Genomic DNA, 23,774 nt, shown 5'->3' on the forward strand with positions numbered 1-23,774 from the left:
GAATTTGATTGGAAAAATTGATAGACGAGAGAAAAGAAAATTTAGAGGTAAAATTTTTTCTTTTATAATATATATAGATTTGGATATTCACTTTAGTTAAAAAGCGGGTAGTTTTTAATTAAATTTTTGGATATAATTTGCTTTAACTAAATTAAATGGATATTTTTCACTAGTCTCCACTGTTACCTTTATATGGTACGTATAATAATAAGAGGCAAACATTAATAATCATATAGTAATCTTTGTATTCGTTGGGTAAATGTATGAATTGCGAAAATTAATGCATACTACTATTAACTGAAATTTTCACCAATTAACACGACTATTTATGCATTATAAGCAGTTTATTTAATTATATATACCGACTTATCTGTTATCTCATTCTTCATGGAAATAATCATTCTCACTATAACCTAATCATATATATATATATATATATATATATATATATATATATGGGCTACGATAAAAAGATTTAAAATATAAAATACAAATTAGTTAAAATGTATAAATTTTATATAAAATACTTATGAATTCGTTGTGTAAATATACAAACTCTTAGGGGGAAGATCCTTAAATAGGGAGGAAGTATTATAGTATGTGAAATAAAATATGGGTAATTTTATTCATAGCCACCATTTTATTAACTATAGCCTTATTTAATAAAATAAATAAAAATATTAACAAAATACTTTCTTACCCCTACAGCTTCCAATTAAAATTCCTAGTAAAAGAATAATTCTTCAAACAAAAAAAATTACGAACTTAGCAAAGTCTCTCTTACCATAGCCCCTTCCCTCAAATCTCTCCATCAATTCCTCAACACAAGAAAAGATTAGTTTCAGTGAACAGTAAACACATGAAAACTACAATTACAAGTTACAACCTCCAACTCTGCTTCTGGATACATAAAGAAGAATCACAAATGGAATGTGAAAGGGATTAAAAGAAGCTTTTATATTATCTGCACCTGAGCGCAATGATTTTCAACACTCCAGTTCTCTTCCTCACTACCATTTCTATTTTCATTTCCATTTCCCTCCACTAGAATCTTAGATGTGAGTATTGTTGTTCCCATCAATGGTCACATCAGGATTATTTATCTGTTGATTTCTATTTAGATGTAATCATGGTAATTATTTCAAAAACTTTGTGTAGACACAAGCTATGAATCAATTTTTGTTGAAAACAATTAATCTTAGATACAAAATTCCATCCAATTCGAGCTTCAATCAATCAATCAATTAATAGAAGGAGTTTTCAACACCGTCTACAAAGGAATCAAAGGATACTGGCGCCGCAAGGATTATTACAAGCGGATCAACGCCACCGGCTGAAAAAGGAAGTTGCGAATCGTCGAGCTAGGCTCCGCCGTCAATAGCGATAATTGGAAGAGCAAAAACTACCCTGAAACTTTCGGTGCTAGAATTTTTTGGTGCTTGAACTCTCCGTGTTTTTTAGGTTATAGAATAACGATGAAATTGTTTTTTTTTTTTTTTTAATTTAAATTTGGGGCTATACAAGGAAAATATAGTATTTTTGTTAATATTATTAATATTTTTTAGAATATAAGGCTATATTTGAGTAAAATTGTGGGTATATATAAAATTACTCATAAAATATTTGTGGTGAAGAAGGGAAGGAAACTGATGAAAATGGTGTGGACGCGTGTTTAAGAAATTAACAAGGAATTCGGGCTCATGAAAATTTATGGAAAGGAAAGGATAAGCTAGAAAAATGTCATTGGACCCTATGAATTTAAATGGTGGATGGGCCCTTTTCTTCAACTAAAGGAACAAAAATAAAATATATAACCCATTAGTTATTTAAAACAGATAGAGTTCATAAAAGACTTGGCTTTTGATTTCTAAAAATTCAATAACAATTATAGGCCCAATATCTTAATCAAATAATTTTGAAATAAATTATTTCTTAGAAAAAAGTCTAGCCTCGATTCTTTTCTTAAAAAAAAGAAATAACACGCGGTCACTCATATATATATATATATATATATATATATATATATATATATATATATATATATATAGGGAGAGGTTCAAATAAGAACCACTAAATAAAATTAGAACAGAGAACCATTTTAAGCCATTCGATCATCAAGATCTACGGTGGATGCATCATCTTGGTGGATGAATGCAGATCTTGGGTTCGAATCCTGAAGGGAGCAAAAATTTTATTACTTTCGGATGCATTAAATTTAATAGCGAATGCATTAATTTATATAGTAGATGCATTGATTTTAATGGTTCTTATGTTCTCATGATAAGTGTGGTTCTCACTATAACCGCACCCTATATATATATGTAATGCATACAACATTACAAAAATTTAACTTGTAAATTTTTACAAAATTTATTGGAATTTCAAAAGTAACATTTATTCTTTTTCTCCGGGCGTATACTACTTAATATTCTAAATTTAATTTATTTTCCAAAAATTCTATTAGAGGAAAATTGGGTATTACACGAACCATTAATTAATATTAGAGTAAAAATATTTTACCAACTGAGTTAACAATAATAATAACAAGTACCATGTCCATCCCACAAAAGTATTTTAATCTGTGAAATAAAGTGTTTGCTACTGAAGAAGGGAACTGATGAAAATGGTGTGGAAAGATGAGCTAAAAAAATGTCATTGGGCCTATGAATTTAAATGGTAGATGGGTCATTTTTGATAAATAAACACATAATACATACTCTTTGGCTGATTATATTCATAGCCCACATATTACTCTTTGTAGCCCCTTTTTAAAATATTAATAATAATTAATTAAAATTTTACTATTTATCCTATATTTTAAAAATTCAAAATTATTAGAATTCTAAATTTTATAACCCCCTTTATATTTGACCTAGTTTCATCTGCTCATACATTAAACTGGAATTGGTTTTGAGATTATCTAGAAATATTCAAACTGTTTCAAATAGAAAAAAAAAAGGTAAAAAATTCAATTATAAATCTTATTCTTATATGGAGAACATATCACGTCCTAATTCATCAGACTAGGAAATCATCACAATAAGTTTGAATAATAGAAATTGGTGGAGTGGGTGATTGATTTCCAAGATTTCTTATACAGTACCCCTGCTTCTGCATCTACTTGAAGCAGTTAAACCTGCATCGCAAAATTTCACTGAATGTTCTACCCTTCAAAACCACGTGCCGATAAATTATTGCGATGCACCCATGGAGTCCAGATAAAAATACATGTATATAAAATTTTCACTTTATATGTGCTTCTCTTCTACCCTTCAAAACCACAATGAATCACCCAAAAACTTCAAGAATCTCTCCGTAAAATCCTACCCCAATTCTACGTTCTCGTCGGCAGATGCATCAAGAAGGATCAGTCCATCGATTGCAGCGAGAGTTCGTTGAAGCAGAAGCCCCCGACCACGGCCTCGCTGACATCATCGGGAAAGCCAATCACCTCAACGATCTCCTCTTACAGCCATCCTACCATGCCGACGGAGCAACGAATCCGCTCCTCTCCGTTAAGATCACATCTATTAACGGTGGCGGGTTCGTGATTGGTCTGAGCGTGTCACATAGAATCTCCGACACTGCCTCCATGGCTACGTTCCTCACCGCCTTCACGCACCCGCTGCCGTCGAGGATGTGCTCCATTAATTTGGGGGCTATACAATATATGGTAAAATAGTAGTAAAATTTTATTTAATTATTATTAATATTTTAAAAAGGGCTACAAGGAGTAAAATGGGGCTATGAATAGAATCACCCATACTCTTTTGTAAATATAGGCCCAATTCTTCAAGTAAAGGAAATATTAATATTTTGGCCACTCTTTTGTAATACGATTTATAAAATCGTATCAAAAGCTATTGTGAACAGGATGCGCGGCGTCATTGGGCAGTTGGTAGATGAAGCCCAGAGTGCATTCATAAAAGGAAGACAAATAACGGATAATGTCCTCATTAGCTTTGAATGCCAACACATGATACGGAACCAGAAAAAAGGCAAAGAATGAATGGTGGCGCTAAAACTCGACATGAGCAAAGCCTACGATAGAATTGAGTGGAATTACTTGGAGGCGATAATGAAGAGGATGGGATTCCGAATCAGTTTTTGCAACTTGATCATGAGGTGCGTGAGGTCAGTTTCTTTTTGTTTCCTCTTGAACAGGTGTGTTTATGGAGAAGTGATTCCATCAAGAGGACTCAGACATGGCAATCCGTTATCTCCGTTTCTTTTTGTGTTGTGTGCCCAAGGATTGTCTTTCCTTTTTAAGCAGGCTGAAAGAAGAGGAGGGATTCATGGAGTGACCATTATACCACACTCGCTTAACATAACGCATTTGTTCTTTGCCGATGATAGCTTAGTTTTCCATAGAGCTCAAGAGCAGGAGGCAAGGGAGGTGAAGGAGATTTTGGCTAAATATGAGCGAGCATCGGGACAAAGAGTGAATTTTGATAAATCTTCGGCATCCTTTAGCCCAAACACGACGAATAATAAGAGAGATGATGTCATGGCCTTGTTGGGGGTGAAGGTGGGGGAAGGAGTGCAGCGATACCTGGGATTGCCATCTTTCTCTTTAAGACAAAAATGTCTCCAATTCGTCTATCTCGTAGAGAAAGTTCAGAGGAAATTACTTACGTGGAACCAAAGAGAATTCTCAGGAGGAGGGAAAGAAATACTCTTGAAAGCAGTGATCCAAGCAATCCCAACATACGCCATGCAATGCTTTAAGTTGCATGATTCCATTTGCGAGGACATTGATCGATTATGTGCTGGGTTTTGGTGGGGTGATAAGGACGACAAGAGACGAATACACTGGAAGAAATTGAGTAATCTCTGCAGGCCGAAGGAGGGGGCGGCATGGGGTTTAGAAATTTGAAAAGCTTTAACAAGGCTCTTGTTGCCAAGCAATTGTGGCGTCTGATCACGAGGCCGCAATCGTTGGAAGCCAGAGTGTTCCGGGCAAGATATTACAAGAATGGCGATATCATGAATGCACAAGTGAAACAGGGCGCATCATACATATTGAGGTCACTGGTTTGGAGCAGACCACTTGTTCAAAAAGGGCATCGATGGAGGGTGGGAGATGGAGCAGATATTCGACTTTTTGAAGATGTGTGGGTGGTGAGCTCGTCAGGAGGCCAAATTATAGAAAGAGAGGCCGCAATACATCAAGATATGAGGGTGGCTGAGATCATTAATCGGAACGACGAGTGGGACCAGAACAAAGTTGAGGCTTTGCTTAGGCCTCATGAGGCGAGCGCTGTGTACAGAACCCCAATAGCAGAACATGGATCACATGATGAGATGGGATGAAGATATGGAACGAGATGGGAGTTTTCAGTGAAATTGGCTTACTTGCTCGATGTGGGCTTCTATGACCCACACCCACACACTAGTTCGAATGATGGGAAATGGTGGAGTAAGCATGTGTGGAATTTATCTATATCACCGAAGGCAAAAGTGTTCATGTGGCGTGCTTTTTCAAATCTAATCCCTATGGAGGCCAACTTGAAGGAGCATAGAGTGCCAGTAGATGGTATTTGCAGACGATATGGGGACCGGTGGGATTCAACGAAGCATAGCCTTGTTTCTTGTCCAATGGTGAGAAGTATCTGGGATGATTCCAGATTTCGATACACCATGACTCGAGGGAAGTACCTGGACTTGAGGTCGATCACAGGAGCTATAAGGAGTGAGGTTACGAAAGAGGAGTATGAGCTGTGGGCCACAATGCTGTGGCAAATTTGGGGGTGGAGCTGTAATGTGAAACACGATGAGCAGAAACTGAAAAACAAGACTTCAGAGGCAGAATGCGAGGTGATGTGGGAGGCATACCAACAGGCAAAACAGACAGTCACGGTGCCACTTGTTATGGGGATGAACTTTGGGGAGAGGAAATGGTCAAAACCAAATAGGGGCATTTACCGAGTGGACGTGGATGCGATGTTTGATGCGAGCCAACAGATGTTTGGTGTGGGGATAATTGCTAGAGATCATATCGGGAGCATCAAGCTGGCTGTAGCTAAGCGCACAAAACCCTCCTCTACAGCTGGATTAGCAGAAGTTATGGCGGTCATCCATGGTGTTACCGCGAGCATAGAGGCCGGTATAATGCCGATTTCTATTCACACTGATTCCTTGTTCGCCGCAAGAGTGATGGCAGTGCCGGCGGAGGAGCGTGCGTTCTTGCCTGAAGATCTTAGAGAAATCATGGATATTGCTAGGGAGAACATGCTAGTCGGAATGTTCCACGCATACCGCTCGGCGAATGGGGCGGCCCATAGTTTAGCTAAGTTTGCTCGCTCGACCGAGTCACCTTGTTGGTGGACTCGTGAGTTTCCAGCATGGCTGGAACAGATTGCAACCGCAAACCTTGAGTAATATGAATACATGGCTTCGGTTTCAAAAAAAATATATATTTTGGCCATTTCCCGCCAAAAGAGTCTCATTTTAACCAATGTGCTATGTACTTAGCATAAAAATGTCCGGTGTGTAATATGCTATTCGCTATGTATTTACATAAAAAATAACTTCAACATCTGATTTACAAGAAGCTTTGGAGGCCAAGCCTGACAACTAATAATCTATTGGGTAAACATAGCAATTTATTGGGTAATATAGAATTTGATGGATAATACCTAAATATTGAGACTATAGTTGGAGCCCAAACTTGAATTCTATGAGTAACCTCCAAGTTTCCCCTCTATAAAATGAATGCTTTACTTCCACATTTCAGAATTGCAATCATACTATTTCACAAACGTCACTATTGCTGATAGCAGTGGGGGAGCTCAAGGACACCTCCTCTAATTGCAACAAAGGGAACTTGCGTGTTCGTTGGAAAATGCAACTCCGTTCAACGGCAGCAGCGGAGGCGGTGGACAGCGCGACGAAGCTTATATAAGGACACATCCTCTAATTTCAGCTAAGGGAACCCTAACGTCTATTGGAGATTGCAACTCTATTCGATGGCGTCGACGAAGACAACAAAAAAAGATGGGAATTAGGGATCAATATTGCTGCAGAAATAAGATTATCAAGGATGAAAGAAGAAACAACACGCGGCTGATGAAATAAAATTAAGAAGAATAGCGGGCACCGCTTTTGATTCTAGCCCTAAAATTACATGGTTTTGTATATATGTATTTATGCTGAATTGGGCTTAATTTGGTTGTTGAATTGAGCTTGATTTGGTCTTGCTAGATTTATAGGGCCATTAGGCTATATATTTGATTTGGGCCGAGTACAATTATTTGATATGCTTAGTATAATTGTTAATTTTTTGTCTTCATATTATAGTACTCCCTCCGTCCCACGAATCTTGACACGTATTCCTTTTTGGACATTTCCACGAATCTTGACACATTTCCAAATAAGGTAATAATTAGTACATTCTCTCTCCTACTTTATCACTTTTATATTTTATTATCCACACACTTAAAACACTAATCTACAACTCCTTAATTCCCGTGCCGAAACCAAACGTGTCAAGATTCGTGGGACGAAGGGAGTATAAATTAGGAAATAAATATTTAGCTAATAGAATTTATAAAACAATATTTGTTTCACACTATAAATTAATCGACATTTTCAATAAGATGAAGATTAATATTATGAATAATAATTTGGTTATGCAAATACATACTCCCCCGTCCCAGCTTTTAGTATCCAACTTTTCTTTTTTGGCCGTCCCACATTTTAGTATCCATTTCTATTTTTGGTAAAAGTAGGTGGGGCCCTTACTCCACTTTAATTATTTTAACTCTCACATAAAATGTGGGACCTTTATTCCACTCACAACACATCAATCACTTTATTAAAATCTGTGACGTTCTCAACTGGATACCAAAAGCCGGGACGGAGGGAGTATGTAAAAGTCCCATTGATTAAATGATAAAGATAATATTTAAATGGAAACCATTTACAGTGTTCCAACATATTTCTTCCAATTAATCATCTTTAATAATAAAACAAATTTTTAGTTTTAGATTTATAAATAATACTATAACAACTTAGTAGGACAATTATTTGAAAAAAAAAAAAAATTGTCCCTTAGTGGGACAATTTTTTTGGTTTACTCAATTTATATTTTGAATGTGTATGCATATCTTTTATTTATATAAGCGAAATAATTTTTGTTGATATTAAAATGTGGGCTGGTGATTCCTGGAGTATAAAAAAAGGTGTGTATGCATTATTAATATACTTTTATTATTTTTTTATATATATTATATCTAATTTTATCTATTATAGCTACGATAAAAAAAATGAGAAGTGTAACAATGATATAAAACATATTTTTTTCGTTTGATTTGAACCTTCTGTTATTTATCCATTTTTATTCACTTAAAATCATCCTATTTCCTATATATGAATGCTATTTTAGAGAAATACTTACAAGAACCTTTCATTTGATTGAAAAAATTACACACCAATTTATAAAAAATATTCCCCTATTCAATTATTTTTCCACTATCGAATCTATTTAGTCCAACTTTCAGTATGTTGATTTAATTTTTTAAAATGAAGGTGGTATGAAGAAAATTATCAAAATATTGATACCAATAATTATAAAAATTTTAGGTTCAGAGAAAAATATTGACATAGTGCAAGTATAATGTGTGAACTTCACTCAAAAATAATTGATGTAGATTTAACTTAACTAAAAAAGAAAAAAAAATTATGATCATTCTTTTACACAAATTATCTGTTATTTCCATTCAAACCCACTGCAAGATTAAAGATCCTACAATGAAACAACCTTGATATTTTCAATATTTATTGAGAAATTAGTCTTCTTGATAAGATTTTTTTCGGTAAAAATACATGAAACATTGTGGTTAACTGTAAAAATGTTTATATCATAATTAAGTTGAAAATACTATATATATATATATATATATATATATATATATATATATATATATAATAAGAATCCAACTTAAATCTTATAATATATATATATATATATAATAAGAATCCAACTTAAATCTTATATATGCTTCATTCTTTAAGTTGTCCAAATCTAATTTATTTACTCTGCAGTTCTTATGGTACGTCTAATCGAGGATTGTTTTCTAAAATTAGCACTCCAATTATGCTTTTGAGAAATATAGATAATTTCACAAGTTTATGTAATGAAACGAGTCTGGTTATTAGAAAGTTAGGTCGTCATGTTCTTGAATGGACATAATGTTGGATAAATTATTTTCCTACCTCCACTGTCAATTACGCCTTTGAATATAAGATTGTCATTCAAGTTTCAACGTCGATAACTATGGTATATTAATTCATGCATTTTACTCCATATGACTCCTAAAAATATGCATAATTTTTTATTTTGGTACGCTTCTAGTAAACATTCAATTTTTATTTTTGGATACCACTTCAGTCACAGCAAAGTAGAAATCATTTTCCACTCACAATACACTCACTTAAAATTTTATAGAGAACGAAGTATTTAATTTATTAAGATATTTCTCTTTGTATTTGTAGTTCAATTTCGTATGTATTTAAAATTTTATGAATTTTAATACCGTGTATCGCACGGGTACAACACTAGTTTCTTAAAAAAGTCTAGCCTCGATTTTTTTCTTAAAAAAATTTAATACACATAGTCACTCAATATATATTCTTTTTTGTTAATAAGCAATGCTTACAACATCACAAAAATTTAACTTGTAAACTTTTAAAAATTTAATTGAAATTTCAAAAGCAATATTTGTTCTTTTTCTCCGTGGGTATAACACTTAATATTCTAAATCCAAAATTTCTATTAAGATTTCTATTAGAGAAAAATGGGGTATTACACGAACCCTTATGGTGAATTATAAATGAACAAGTATGGAATTAATCGGTGAATTGTTATTGAATCGTGAATTATACCTAGTGTTTTATCGGAAAAGTGAGAGAGAATAGTTGAATTGCACGAGAATAAGTTGCTGTAGTATTGAAGTAAAGATAGCGTAGATTACAGAGTGCGTGTGCATGGGTATTTATAGATTACATGCTAGGGGTAAAAGAGTAATTTCGCCTACAAAGCATGCTTTCCGCGTGGTCGAGGGTATAATAGTAAATTTGCCCCCAGGCGGGGGATTCCGCTACTCTTTTGGTGATTTATCTGGCGAAGGCCATTTCTCTGGCAAAGGTGACTTCTCTGGCGAAGGCAATTTCTCTGACGACATTCGTTCCTCTGGCGAGGTGCGTTTCCCTGATAAAGGTCATTCCTCTGCTCTGCATATATTACTCCTCATCACCTTAATCAATTATTAAAGGGGAAACGATTTACCAACTGAGTTAGAGTAGTTCATTGTCTCTTGTTGATTTTCAATTTACTTCATATGATTTCAAGAGATCAATAATAATAATAATAATAATAATAATAATAATAATAATAATAATAATAATAATAATAATAATAATAATAATAATAATAATAATAATAATAATAATAATAATAATAACAACAACAACAATTTAAATGGGGTATGATACTCTCTCTGAGTATCTAGTTGAACAAGGATTCAAGAAAGGATCAGTTGACAGAACTCTGTTCACACTGAAAGAAGGAGAGGACCTCCTACTTGTTCCGATCTATGTCGATGACATCATCTTTGGATCCAAATCCGAACGGATGTGAAAATTTTTTGCTGACTTTATGACGAACAAATTCCAGATGTCAATGATGTAATAAATGAATTTCTTTCTGGGATTACAAGTAAAGCAAACTAAAGAAGGAATACTGATCAATCAGTCAAAGTAGGCCAAAGAACTGATCAACAAGTTCGGCATTCAACATATAAATCAATAAGATTCCAATGAACACCAACTGGAAGGTGGATCCAAGATTTGAAGGAAAATCTGTATCTTCAACTAAGTACAGAGAAATCATTGGATCATTACTCTATTTGACTGCTAGAAGACCAGACATTGCATTTGCAGTCGGAGTTTGTGCAAGATATCAGTCAAACCCAAAGGAAACTCATATGGACGCTGAAAGCGCATTCTAAGATATCTCAAAGGACCACCAATATAGGTCTTTGGTATCCAGCTGACGACAACTTCAAGCTTACCTGATACTCAGACTCAGATTTTAGAGGATGCAAAATTGATCGGAAATCAACTTCAGGAACCTGTCAGTTCCTGGGCAACAAACTTATTTCATAGTTTTCTAAGAAGCAGACTTCAGTCGCCACATCTACAACTGAAGCTGAATATGTTGCTGCGGGAAGTTGCTGCTCACAAATCCTATGGCTAGTCCAACAACTGAAGGACTACAGGATCGAAGAAATAGAAGTTCCAATCTATTGCGATAGCTCTAGTGCTATTGCAATATCTCAGAATCCAGTTCACCACACCAGAGTCAAACATATCGCGATTCGTCATCACTTCATTCGTGACCATGTAGAAAAGAAGAATGTATCAGTTGAATGGATTCCAACGGCAGTTCAGAGAGCAGATTTGCTGACCAAAGCCCTTCCGAAAGATAGGTTCAATGATCTCTGTGGAATGATCGGTCTACTCAACCCCGAAGAATGATGCTACTTTCGAAGTTTTTAACTGAAATCACGACGACTGAAGTTCAGTCAACTGGTGCTTCTCAACTGATGACGTGGCAACCAAAGAAGATGAGTCTTCATCTGAGGGGGAACTTATTCTAAAAAGTCAACTAAAATCGTGGTATCGACTGACTACAATGATCAGTCGACCAGTAAGTATTTCAAACTTACCTTGACTTTTTGTATTTCAGTTAATTCAGTTATGAGTTTTTAAATCATTTTCTCTAACTGATCAGTTTCTTTCAATATCTTCACTGATTGTTGGAAACTTTTAACTGATATCCTTGCTGGACAAATTTTTTTTTAACTTTAAAATATCTCGCTTTGTTCCGCCTTTTCACCTTCCTCTGCTACAAAATCTTGCAAATTTTGTTGATTTGACAAGAATCATTGATTTGATTTTCTTTACTTTTGAGGTACACCTCTTCTGCAGAGACGGCGGGCGTGAAGTTTTCTCTTAAAATTGGCTTAAGGCACCAAAATCGAAAAATCTTCACATTTCTAGCATATTAAATACCTCTTACCTTGAAACTTTTTTTCATCACAACTTACCTCTTCCACAGACTCTTCTATGAGAATATCTTATAGTTGCAGAAAACTTTTGTTTCGAAAATGGAGAGATCAATGGCAACGAAGTCATGGAGTGGGAAAATGATGCTCGCACACCTGGTCTACGCCGGACCATTCCACTGGATCACAACACTTTTCTGAAGTCAAGTTTATTTCTTCTCTCACTTGTATTCAGCGACGAAAGTGTCTTCCATCCTAATGCCAGGCGCCAAGAAGCTTCTAAGCTTTAGGAGGATACAAGTTGAAGTAACAATCTCCAAAAGTTACTTCAACTAGTTATCAAGCTCATCTCACGTATTTTGTATACCTCCATGGCATGCAGCAACAACGAGCCTTCACTCATTGTCTGTCGGCATCCTCTGCCGCACATGGTCTTCTCAAGATAGACCTACTGCCAGTAAATCGACAGTGTTAGTCCTCACGACTATCACTGAGTCAATTTTTCCTTCTCACACCCCTCTCCCGTACTCTCCCACTTTTTCCTTCTCGAACCCTCCTCTTTCTCTTTGAGGTCCGTATCAATAGCCGCTCTTCTTTGTCTTTTCACAAGAGCTATGCATACCCACCTATATCCCCCACCTTCATTTCCACATCCACGCTCCTCTTCTCCATTTCTCACTCTCACCCTCCCCTACTGGCGTCTTCCTCTTCTAAGTCACCTCTGCTCAAACTTCTCTCGAATCCTCTCACGGCTTTCTGAGAAACGGAGTTGGGTATCGTCCGATCATAGATTCCATCATCAGTCATCCTTCCTTTTTGATGTTGCCGAAAACAGGGAAAAGAAGGCAAAGAAAAACCATCTGAGACTAAAGCTGGTAAAACAAAAGGATCACCAGAAGCTCAAAAGAGAGACGAACCAGAAAGACCTCGAGTCAATGAAAAATAAGTGTTTAAGAAGAAATGAATAAATGAACAAAAACAAGAAGAAGATGAAGATCAAGGTGAAGATCAAGCTGGAGTCCAACACTTTTCAGTGTTGTGTTTTCTATGTATTTTTCTTTTCTAATGTTCTACTCTGTACCTCAACTGATTTCTCATCAGTTATTTTAAAATGAAAATACAACTCATTTTGATCTCAACCTGAAGACAATATCTTTTTGTCCAGGCTTTGTTCGTTTGAACTGTTCTGTTTCTCCTTTGTGCGCAAGTTTATAGGTTATCCTGTTAAGGGGGAATAATATTCACCCTGTTTAGTAACTTGCCTTTTGGTTTCAGTCGTTGTTTGTCTTAGAACTATTGTATGGTTTTGACATCATCAAAAAGGGGAAAATTGTTGGAAACTTAGTGAAATATCCTTGCTTGATTAAGGTTTCTTTGTAATAGACTATAACTTTTTGAACTCAAGTGTTAGAGTTCTTTTTCTAGTTTAGCTGCTGTTCTGAAGACTGAAGACTGAAGACCAGATGACTGAAGACTGAAGACTGAATAACTCGACTGATGTTGCGAATAAAGGCAGAGTCAAACACTGATGTTTGACTGATCGCGTTTCTCAACTGAAGGATCAGTTATGAATGATTCATTAATGCAGGCCACGTGGATTCAGCGGACTGATACTAAAGTCAAATAACAGTTAACATTCTTCCTCGGGCTGAACCTCCAAAATTAAAAGGAAGCCACGCACTCCCAAGTACAGCCGCATTAAATGCAGAGATTTCAAGGATCATCCTTTCTCTGTAGAGCATTCTTTTTTGGTGATTACCTTTTCTGATGCGCCTTACCTCATGTACGTGAGTAGCTGTTTCTCACCAAACAAGGAACCTCGAAGATTGAAGCCTCAACAAAGTAAACAAAGTTCGAAATTCTCTCCAACGGATGAATTCTTGAAGACCCTCTCCGCCAACGGATCTATTCAAGACCTCTCCTATAAATAGAGCTCGATGATCACTTCAATCTTAACCGATTCAAATACATAAGCTGAAACGCTGCCGAATTCGTTACTCAGCATATCAAAGCCTTCCAAAGTTTGAATCGAAGAAAAGAATTACAAAGCCAAAATTAGTCCATTACTGATTACATATATTCTCTTAGAACCTTAGGCATATATTGTTTATCCAAAGCCTAAGTTACTAATTACAGAGAGCTTGTTCTCTGTAATCTAGTTGGCAAGTTTTCGAACCTTCTTTCAACTGATCGAAATGAGTGTTTGAGCCGAGAGGAGTTCAGACCAGTGTTTTGACTCCGTGAGATCTTAGCAGTCGCAGGGTAGACATAGGTTTTGTCTTAGCAAAGCTAAGAGTGAGAAATCGAACCCAGTGTGTTGGTACTGGAGATTAGATCTTCGGTTATTTCGGTTTGCTGTGCACCCGTAAGCACAAGCCCAGAGAGTTTTTCAGTGTGATCAATTAACTGTGGATGTAGGAATTGGATTGCGAACCACGTAAAAATCCCTTTGTCATTTCTCGCTTTTAGTCTTTACTTCTTATCTGTGCGCAAACTCTTTTTCAACTGAAACTGATTAACTTCAAAGTGAAACTAAATCTTGACAACATGTTTAATAACAAAGGCTCTTTCTTAAGTAAAGTTTTTCCGCTGCCAATGTTTTAATTAGTCTAACTGATAAATCTTCGGATAGTCAGTAAGATTCATAACATTCCTCTTTTTTACAAACCTGACTGAAGCCTAACGCATATCAGTTAAAGTCTTGGACTTAACTAATAACTCTTTACTGAAGAGAGAATCAGTATCAGTCACCAACCGAAGTTTTTCTGAACTCTTTTACTGTCAAAGGTTGTGTTGGTTTGCTTTAAGTTTTAAAATAGTCTATAGGTGTATCCCCCCATACACCTATTCGAGACCTTCCGGAACCTAACAGTAGGTCATATCAAGATTTATATTGATTTAGATTGAACTTCATTACGATCCATCGAAATCTAGTCCTTATGATAACTTTTCTTCGAGTCATTCCCCAATTTAATAACTAAGATTATTTTATTGTTATTTTGTTTGCTTTGTTTTATTTAGCTTTGTTATAGTTAATTAATCTACAACTCTTGAACTTTGGTTATCTAAATAGATTGAAAATAACTTATTAATAATATTTAGAAGTTCGAATTCACCAATTCTTATGAGATACAACCTTGCTTCCACTTACAACTACATTGTGCACTTTCAGCGTACCTAAAAATAATAGCGAACAAAGAGAAAGTAACAATCAAATTTAGAAAAATTTAGGGTAGAATATTTTCATCATTTTTGAAATAATAAGTTCACATTCTTGTTCTTGAGCCTGCAAAACGAAACCATCTTTTTGTGGATGTATTTAAGAGAGATGTATTTTAATAATCTCACTATGATTGACTATATTAATTGAAATATGAAAAATATAAATTATGAAATTCTACAAATATTGAATAAGGTTAATTTAGTAAAATAATATTGAATCAATGTATTAAAATATCCATTCTCATATATCAAAGAAAATATCCACTAAAATAAAATAAAAAACTTAAAAATTAACAAATTTTTGTGAAAAAAAAGACAATGTAGTCCTGCCATGAGAATTGAATTACTCAGACATCTCTCTCTCTCGTCAGTGCCATTGTCCACGAAGTCTGACGCGCACACCACAACACTCCTTCCACCGTTGTGTTTGGCAACCGAGCACCAGATTAAGTCCAAATTGCTGTCTCTTTTGGCGGTTGGTCGGGCGAAGCAGCTGTAGGAGTGGATTCTGGTTGTGTGGAGAGATGAATTTTAAAAGAAAGTGGGTATTTGGAGGATTAATATTCTTAACGTTTCTACCAATTAAAGTTTTTAATTGGAGCAAAATTGAGATTAGAGGGATTATAATCGATTTATAGCGTTTGAATTTTCAAATATTGTTACAAGTGAGTTTGTATTGTTAATGTTTTTAAATTTACAACCAATTTGATAATTCACTAGGTTCGAGTTTTAAAACCAAAATTCACAATCAAGATAAAACTCGAATTCACAACTAAGACCTTGAATACACAGCTAGTTGTCTTAGTTGTGAATTCGAGTTTTAAAAACTAGAATTCTCAAAACTTGAATATAGTCTTGATTATGTAGTTATGAATTTTAGTTTTAAAATTCGAATTCACAAAAAAATCAATGAAAATTTTAATTTTTTTTATCTTAAGGGTAAAATGATAAATGTTGCTAATTTTTAAGTTTTTATTTTTATTTTTTTGTTTTAGTGATAATTTTTATTTTTATTATTTCAATTTGAATATTTTTGAAGTCCACTCAATCAATATTTTTATATCTCAATTAAGAAAATGGCCTATGTTTTTGGGACATTCAGAAATAAAATAAGAAACTCAATAGTCATTTCAAGGGATTGATGGAGTATAAGAAAAATAACTTTATTTCTATATTCATAACATACTTATCTAATTTTATTAAAATTTGTGTCACAAAAAATTATACACACTCTTGATATATATACATATAACATCTTACAACCAAATACCTAGCATGATTTGTGGGAGTGGACGTAAAGCTGAAATTAATTAATTTTATATGTTCTCTAGAATAAGTATTTAACTAAGAGAGTGACATGGGAACTAGGCGACTATATATAAGTTTGTGCAAATTAAGATATGTAAATGAATTCACATGTCGTAGACAAACGTACTTACTTAAAATAGTATGCAAAGGATAACATAATCTAATTATATATATATATTTTAATCGCATAGTTTTCCCCCCAAAATTTATTAATATTTTCTCCTCATCCAATTTCCGCTTATAAATACGTACGCTAGATCTTATGCATTTCCAACATAACCAACACCACAATCACAAGCCATCATTAGCGCCATGACATCTCTGAATCTCCACTGCACCGCCGCCGCCACTTCCTCCGCCCATCCTCACCCCCCTTCCCACCGCCTCTCCGCCAAGCCCTCCCATTTCCTCAGCCATGCAAAGCGCAGCAACCGCCTCCAAATCTCTTGCCAAAATAAGAAAGAAGCCGACAATCCCCAAGGAAGGGTCGACAGGAGGAACATGCTCGTCGGCCTCTACGGGGCCGCCAACCTGATCGTGGCGGAGCCTGCCTCCGCCAACCCTATCCAGGCGCCGCAGCTCGACAAATGCGGCGTCGCCACCAACTTAAACACCGGGAAACAGCTGGACATGAACTGCTGCCCACCGATGTCTGACAACATTATTGACTACAAGCTCCCGCCGGTGTTCCACATAAAAAGCCGTCCGTCAGCTCACCGAGTCTCGCCGGAATACATTAGGAAGTACAACATGGCGATGGACCGCATGAAGCGTCTCCCCAAAGACGATCCCCGAAGCTTCATGCAGCAAGCCAACATCCACTGCGCTTACTGCAACGGCGCCTACGACCAACCCGGCCAAGGATCCCTCGATCTCCAGGTTCACAACTCATGGCTTTTCTTCCCTTTCCACAGATGGTATTTATATTTCCACGAGAGAATCCTCGGCAAATTGATCGGCGATCCCACCTTCGCGCTGCCGTTCTGGAACTGGGACAACCCTAAGGGGATGACCATCCCGCCGATGTTCACCGACACGAACGCCGCGATCTACAATGAGAAGCGCAACCCGGCGTGCGCGCCGCCGGCAGTGCTGGATCTAGGCATGACCCGGAATCCAGACCCGCTCCAGGTGGTCGCGAACAACCTCACCATAATGTATTCGGAGATGGTCCGTGGAAACTCCGACGTCTACGACTTCATGGGGAAACCCTACCGCGAAGGGACCCCGGTGAACCCGGGTCCTGGCGCATCGGAGCGAGGGTCCCACACCGCGGTCCACGTATGGGTGGGGGACCCCCGCCAGCCGAGCGGGGAGGATTTAGGGAACTTTTACTCCGCGGGGAGGGACCCACTCTTCTACTGCCACCACGCCAACGTGGACAGGATGTGGACTCTGTGGCAATCTTTCCTCCCGAGCAACAAAATCGCCGATAAGAAGATTCTGGACGCCGACTTCCTCAACACCTCCTTCTTATTCTACGACGAGGACGCGCATCTCGTCCGCGTCACAGTCAAAGACTGCATGGACAACCTAAAGATGGGGTATTATTTTTTGGAGACTCTAAAATTACATTTTAGTATATCACTAATAAAATACTCACGTCTTTATCTACATCACTTCACTAAAATCAATCGCCACATTCATATTCCATTTTCTAACAGGTACAAATTTGAGAGGATCGATCTGCCGTGGCTTGACTACCGGCCGCCGCCGCAGACGGCGAGGGCTAGGGTTAATAAAATGAGCGCGGGCACGGCGAGTGCGGAGACCGTCTTCCCGCTGACGCTGGATCGGGTCGTCAGAGTGGAGGTGCCGAAGGCGAAGAGGGGGAAGGCCGACGAGGTGCTGCTGATCGAGAACATAACGGTGGATACAACCAAGTTTTTGAAGTTTGATGTGTTTGTGAATGACGAGGATGATAATTTGGGAGAGCTGGACAAGGCGGCCTATGCCGGGACCTACGCGCAGGTGCCGCACAAGACTGGCGGCGGAAGCGCGACGACGTCGATCAGGTTGAAGCTGACGGAGGTGTACGAGGACATGGACGTCGCTGACGATGACACGGTGGTGGTGACGCTGGTGCCGAGGCATAAAGGCGAGGGTGTCACCATTGGTGGAATCAAGATCATTGAGAATCCTACTCCTTCTCCACCCCGAAGATCTTGATCGATACATATGAAATTGCCCTACGCTAGCATTTCTCCATTTTGAAACTTTTCTTTTCAATCTCTTGCTTCTGCATTGATTTGCCACTTTTGGTATCTTTGATTTGCTATAAGATTTTCCGTATTCCGTTCTTGTTATAATACATGACCGGTTTCTCAATGATAATTGACAATCGTACCATGGAGGCAGACCTAGAATTTTAAGAATAACTAGAAGGTTGACCGGCGTGATGCACGGTTCCAATTCAATAAGTCATATTTCATTATTAGAATTAATGTCCAAATTCAATAGGGCACTTTCAAAAGTGGAAAGTCAACCCATAACCATCACCCCACACAGGGACGGAGCCAGGAATTAAATTCGGGGGGGGGGGGGGGGCTGAAATTGTACGGGAGTTCGGGGGTGGTAGTCCCTGAGAATTTTTTTTTGGGCATTCTGTATATTCAAGGTATTTTTTTTATTAAAATACGAGCATAATACTAATAATAACGAACAATCACTACTAGAAAAACGCTCATAGATAACGGATTTTATCCGTTATCTATGAGCAAAAAAACCGTTGTGTATAGTGGTGTTATCTATGATACGTATCATAGACAACGGTTTAAAAACCGTTATGTATGTGAGAATAGATAACGGTACGAGACGCTCATACATAACGGTATGAAACCGTTATCTATAATGATTATACATAACGGTTTATACCGTTATGTATGAGGTTTTTTCCGTTATGTATTGTATTTTTTTTATTTTTTTTCCTATAATAGTTAACAGTTTTTTTTCTATACATAACGGTATGAAACCGTTATCTATAATGATTATACATAACGGTTTATACCGTTATGTATGAGGATTTTTCCGTTATGTTTTGTATTTTTTTTGTTTTTTTTCCTATCATAGTTAACAGTTTTTTTTTCTATACATAACGGTATGAAACCGTTATCTATAATGCTTATACATAACGGTTTATTACCGTTATATATGAGAATTTGTCCGTTATTTTGTATTTTTTTCCATCATAGTTAACAGTTTTTTTTACTTCTTATAACGGTTTTTGCACTTTTATAACAGTTTTTTTGCACTTTATATAATTGTAGTATATTTTTAAATTTTGCAATTTTTATAAAACGACAAAATGATAAAATCAACAATAACAATATTATATATCATCCAAAATATTCATACATTATCATCCAAATATAATGAAAACTTCACATATATTCTATTTAGCTAGATGTTTAATTAAAAAATATTACAAATGCGCGCAACTTGCTAGACATTTGAAACGACGTTCTCTGCTTCAGCCTTCTCGTTTGTAGTAGTCCTCATAGCTCATCGACTCCCATCTACTTAATCCGCCAAGATGATAAACTCAATCACAATAATGAACTGGAGAATTAAAAAAATCCGGCAACATGTGAGTTACATTAGTAATCTTCAAGATCTCAATGTTCTATCTATATTGTTAAAATGAGAAGAAGATTACCCTGCACCAACACGAGCGAGTTCACCTGCAAAACATAGCCAACCCGAGCTTCTTAAATAAAAGAAATATGAAAGAGAGATTTCAACTCTGCTCTCTCTCACAACGTTACATATATACCGTATAGTTGAATATAGTCCGAGGGAATGAAGAAGGGAATAACTGAAACATCAATTACTTAGCATAATTCTATTCATAACTTTCTCAAGTAAGAAACATGAATCTCAACTTTGAAAAATCATTATCTCAACTTTGAAAAATCATATAAAATCAACCTTTTCAAAGAAAAATGCAAGCTTTACCTTTTAAGAAAGCTATTAAAGTCTATCTTTATTAGAAAGTTACAAAAATACAATATCTTCTCAAGTGTATAAGAAATTATCTCACAAAATGCAGAATCTGCCACAGAACCTTGCTGCTTCGCGCAGTACTTTTAAGAAAATTGTTTGACATATCTAACGGTGTCCAATTTAGCTGAAATTTTACAGAAACCTCCTACTCATGCTGAAGTTATTACAGTAAAAATTTCAAGTTATTTGGACAATAGGAACACTCTCGAAAATCCCTCACAAGACATTGGTTTGTCCAGCCAAACTTGACAGCAATACAGTTTCTGTTGAAACTCAACATATAACTCATATTTTGGCCAAATAAAAGCTATAATATCTCAAATACATCATCTTACTACACATTAGCATGCTTTAGCTTGAAATTTAAATCATATTTAACTCATCAACACCAAGAAAGCAAGTTATAACACAACCAATCACCACAAGTTCTCCACTCAATACTAAAAGTCGTTCTTCCCTTATTCATAAATCAAAATTGGCTTAACACATAGTAACATGCTCAATATCCCCCAATTTCTATCATATAGATGCAGCCAAAGGACTAAAAGCTGATATCAATTTTGTCACCTGCTTCCATTGATAAGTTTCTTCTTTAGCATACACAACAAAAAAAAATAATGACAATGTACAGATCCAAATAAATTGAACTCCAGTGGATATGGAAGAGACAACTTACTTGCTTTACATTGAGTTCTTGCTTAAATTTTGCACCTGTATAGTTCTCCTTTATAACATACCTAAGGGAACTCTCAGAAATTGGAAGACATTCCTTGAAAATTTTGAATTTTACCTGAAAGTGGAGATGATAGCAGCTTATATGACGAGGAAAAAGACTTCATCTCAACAATGAAAACAAGTTTGTGAAGGCGTGAAGTTACCTTTACCAAATCATAAACATAGTTTAAGAAAAAAGTCTAGCCACCAAGATTATCAGTGGTACTAACTACTAAGTTACTAACTAAAGAAATCAATAATTTAGGTTTACATTTTCTGCTTACATAATCATGAAGATCCCAAGTAGCTATTTCTAGCATCCTAAACCACTCAAGAGATGAAAAGTAGCTGTTACTGCACTTGTTACAGACACAAGAACATATTCTGTTAATACCTGCAATAGTATCAAGCTTTTGTCAGATGAAAGAGATTTAAACTGATGAACGTAAAAAACAACTAATTGATGTTTAAGAATGGTTCACAATTAGCCTTTTGACCTATAACTTTGGAGAAAATGCGGAGAATGGAAAGTCGACATCTCTAGCTGATACCAAGTAAGAGAATGGGCTTTTTTATAGGGAAAGAAGTGACTAAGTGAGTATCCATTTGGATGGTTCAGAGACATTATGGAAAAGAATCAAAAGATAAAATTACTAGGGAAGTATGCCATCACCATACCCAATACATTATGATGGTTCAGAGACATTATGGAAAAGAATCAAAAGATAAAATTACTAGGGAAGTATGCCATCACCATACCCAATACATTGGTTTAAGAAATTTTACCATGAAGAAAGCCAGAGTGCCACCAAACAACATTAGCAAACTACTTCTCAGAATATGCGATGAGCTATTAAAGTAATCGTTCTTTCTCAATTCATGCCATGGATCCAGCATCAAAGAAAGAACACCAGTTGCAATTGCCATTATAGGGGTCACATAGCTCATCAAAGTAAGTGGATTTTTAAGACCTAGAAAAGGAACAGAGATGTCATAAACTTAATAGGATCACACATTAAAGTCAACGACAAGCAAGATCTTAAAAGAAATGATCCAATTCTATAAGCCTTGCCAAGGTAATGTTGTAGAGAGAGTTTATACAACCACTTACCATAGGTTTCTTTCTTCATTCCATTTTTGATATCATCATGTACCAATTGTTAAAAAACAAAAGAAAGGAACACAACCATGAGAGCATATATAGGTAATAAAACATAAACAAGAACAAAATTATTCAGACACCAAGACTGAATCAGTTGAGTCAGGTATAATGCAGCTTATACCTGGAGAAGTATTAAAGAGTGTGTCGCCGGTGACCCTTAGCCGCCGTCTGACTCGGAATCAAGGAAGTCCAGGCACGGCGGCGAGGAGCTGCTATTGATGCCAGAGGCCGGAGAGGGTGGAGTCTAGATCTGGGGCCCTAGGGTTTCAGACGGAGGAATTAGGGATCTAGGGTTTAGAGGAGAGAGCGGCGCCGCCTCTTGAGATACAGGCGGTGGTGGCGGCTGGAACCTTTTCAGATTGAGGCGGTGGTTAAGTGAGATTTTGAGGGAGAGTGGCGGCGGCCTCACTGCCGTTCGCCGGAGATTGAGAAATTGGGCGGTGGTGTGAGTTTGTGAATGCCCGAATTGAGTCAAAAGAATGAGAGATAAGGTGGGCGAGGCCGGCGCTCCTCGCCGGAACTTCGGCGGCCGCGGCGGCGGAGCCCTAGCTGGTCCGCTCAGCTTGAAAGATAAGGGGGAGAGAATGTTCTTTGTGTAAATTTTGAAAGTTTCAAATGATTTCTTTTATATATAGACAAGCAAACCCTAGCTCCACCTCCACCGCTTCCAGCCGCGCGATGTCTCCTTCAAATTCACTCCAATCCGACCAACCCAAACCCGGATCCGATCCCGCAGACCGCCCCGAAGAAAGCGGGCGGTTGCAGAGAGACGTTCACGGATTGGGAGAAGTGCGTGGAGGAAGGGGAGAAGAACAAGGAGGATATCGTGGAGAAATGCTTTCAGGCGACGTCTGCTCTGAGGAAGTGTATGGAGGCGCACTCCGATTACTACGCGCCGCTGCTGGAGGAGGAGGAGGCGGCGGTGAAGCAGCTGGAGGCGGAGAAGGAGAAGGAGACGGAGAAATCGACCGATCAAGCGGCGGAAGAGAAATCGGATGATTCTGAGAAGAAGGCAGCGACTTGAATTTGACTAATACGTTTCCAGATCGATTTCAATTATGAGGTCGAGGTAATTCAATTGGGGGAATTTCTGAGTTTCTTGATGATAGGAAATTGTTATCCCTGCAATAAAATGCACTGAATTTTTTACTGGGAAATTCTTTGATTTCGTAATGTTACATTTAAACCTTTTTGAAAAAAAAAATATAAGTTTTAAAAAAAATAAAAAAAAAATAATTAAAAAAATTTAAAAAAATTATACATAACAGTTTTTAGATACGCTCAAACATAACGGTTCC

General features: G+C 36.8%; 2 protein-coding genes across 2 annotated transcripts; one reads left to right on the forward strand and one right to left on the reverse strand.

Annotated features, from left to right (window-relative positions):
• The first annotated feature begins 16,712 nt into the window (after nt 1-16,712).
• Nucleotides 16,713-18,881, forward strand: LOC131012175 (polyphenol oxidase I, chloroplastic-like). The gene is made up of 2 exons (XM_057940088.1): nt 16,713-18,142; nt 18,263-18,881. Exons 1-2 carry the CDS (start codon nt 16,911-16,913, stop codon nt 18,765-18,767), a joined length of 1,737 nt encoding a protein of 578 aa, XP_057796071.1. The 5' UTR covers nt 16,713-16,910; the 3' UTR covers nt 18,768-18,881.
• A 2,746-nt stretch (nt 18,882-21,627) lies between these two features.
• LOC131008371 (probable sugar phosphate/phosphate translocator At1g06470) lies at nt 21,628-22,591 on the reverse strand. Its single transcript, XM_057935255.1, has 3 exons — nt 22,426-22,591; nt 22,101-22,285; nt 21,628-21,708 (listed from the first exon to the last, which is right to left on the reverse strand). Exons 1-3 carry the CDS (start codon nt 22,442-22,444, stop codon nt 21,628-21,630), a joined length of 285 nt encoding a protein of 94 aa, XP_057791238.1. The 5' UTR covers nt 22,445-22,591.
• Between the last annotated feature and the right edge of the window lie 1,183 nt (nt 22,592-23,774).

The sequence above is a fragment of the Salvia miltiorrhiza genome, chromosome 2 (assembly GCF_028751815.1).
Source record: "Salvia miltiorrhiza cultivar Shanhuang (shh) chromosome 2, IMPLAD_Smil_shh, whole genome shotgun sequence".
Classification (NCBI taxonomy): Eukaryota; Viridiplantae; Streptophyta; class Magnoliopsida; order Lamiales; family Lamiaceae; genus Salvia; species Salvia miltiorrhiza.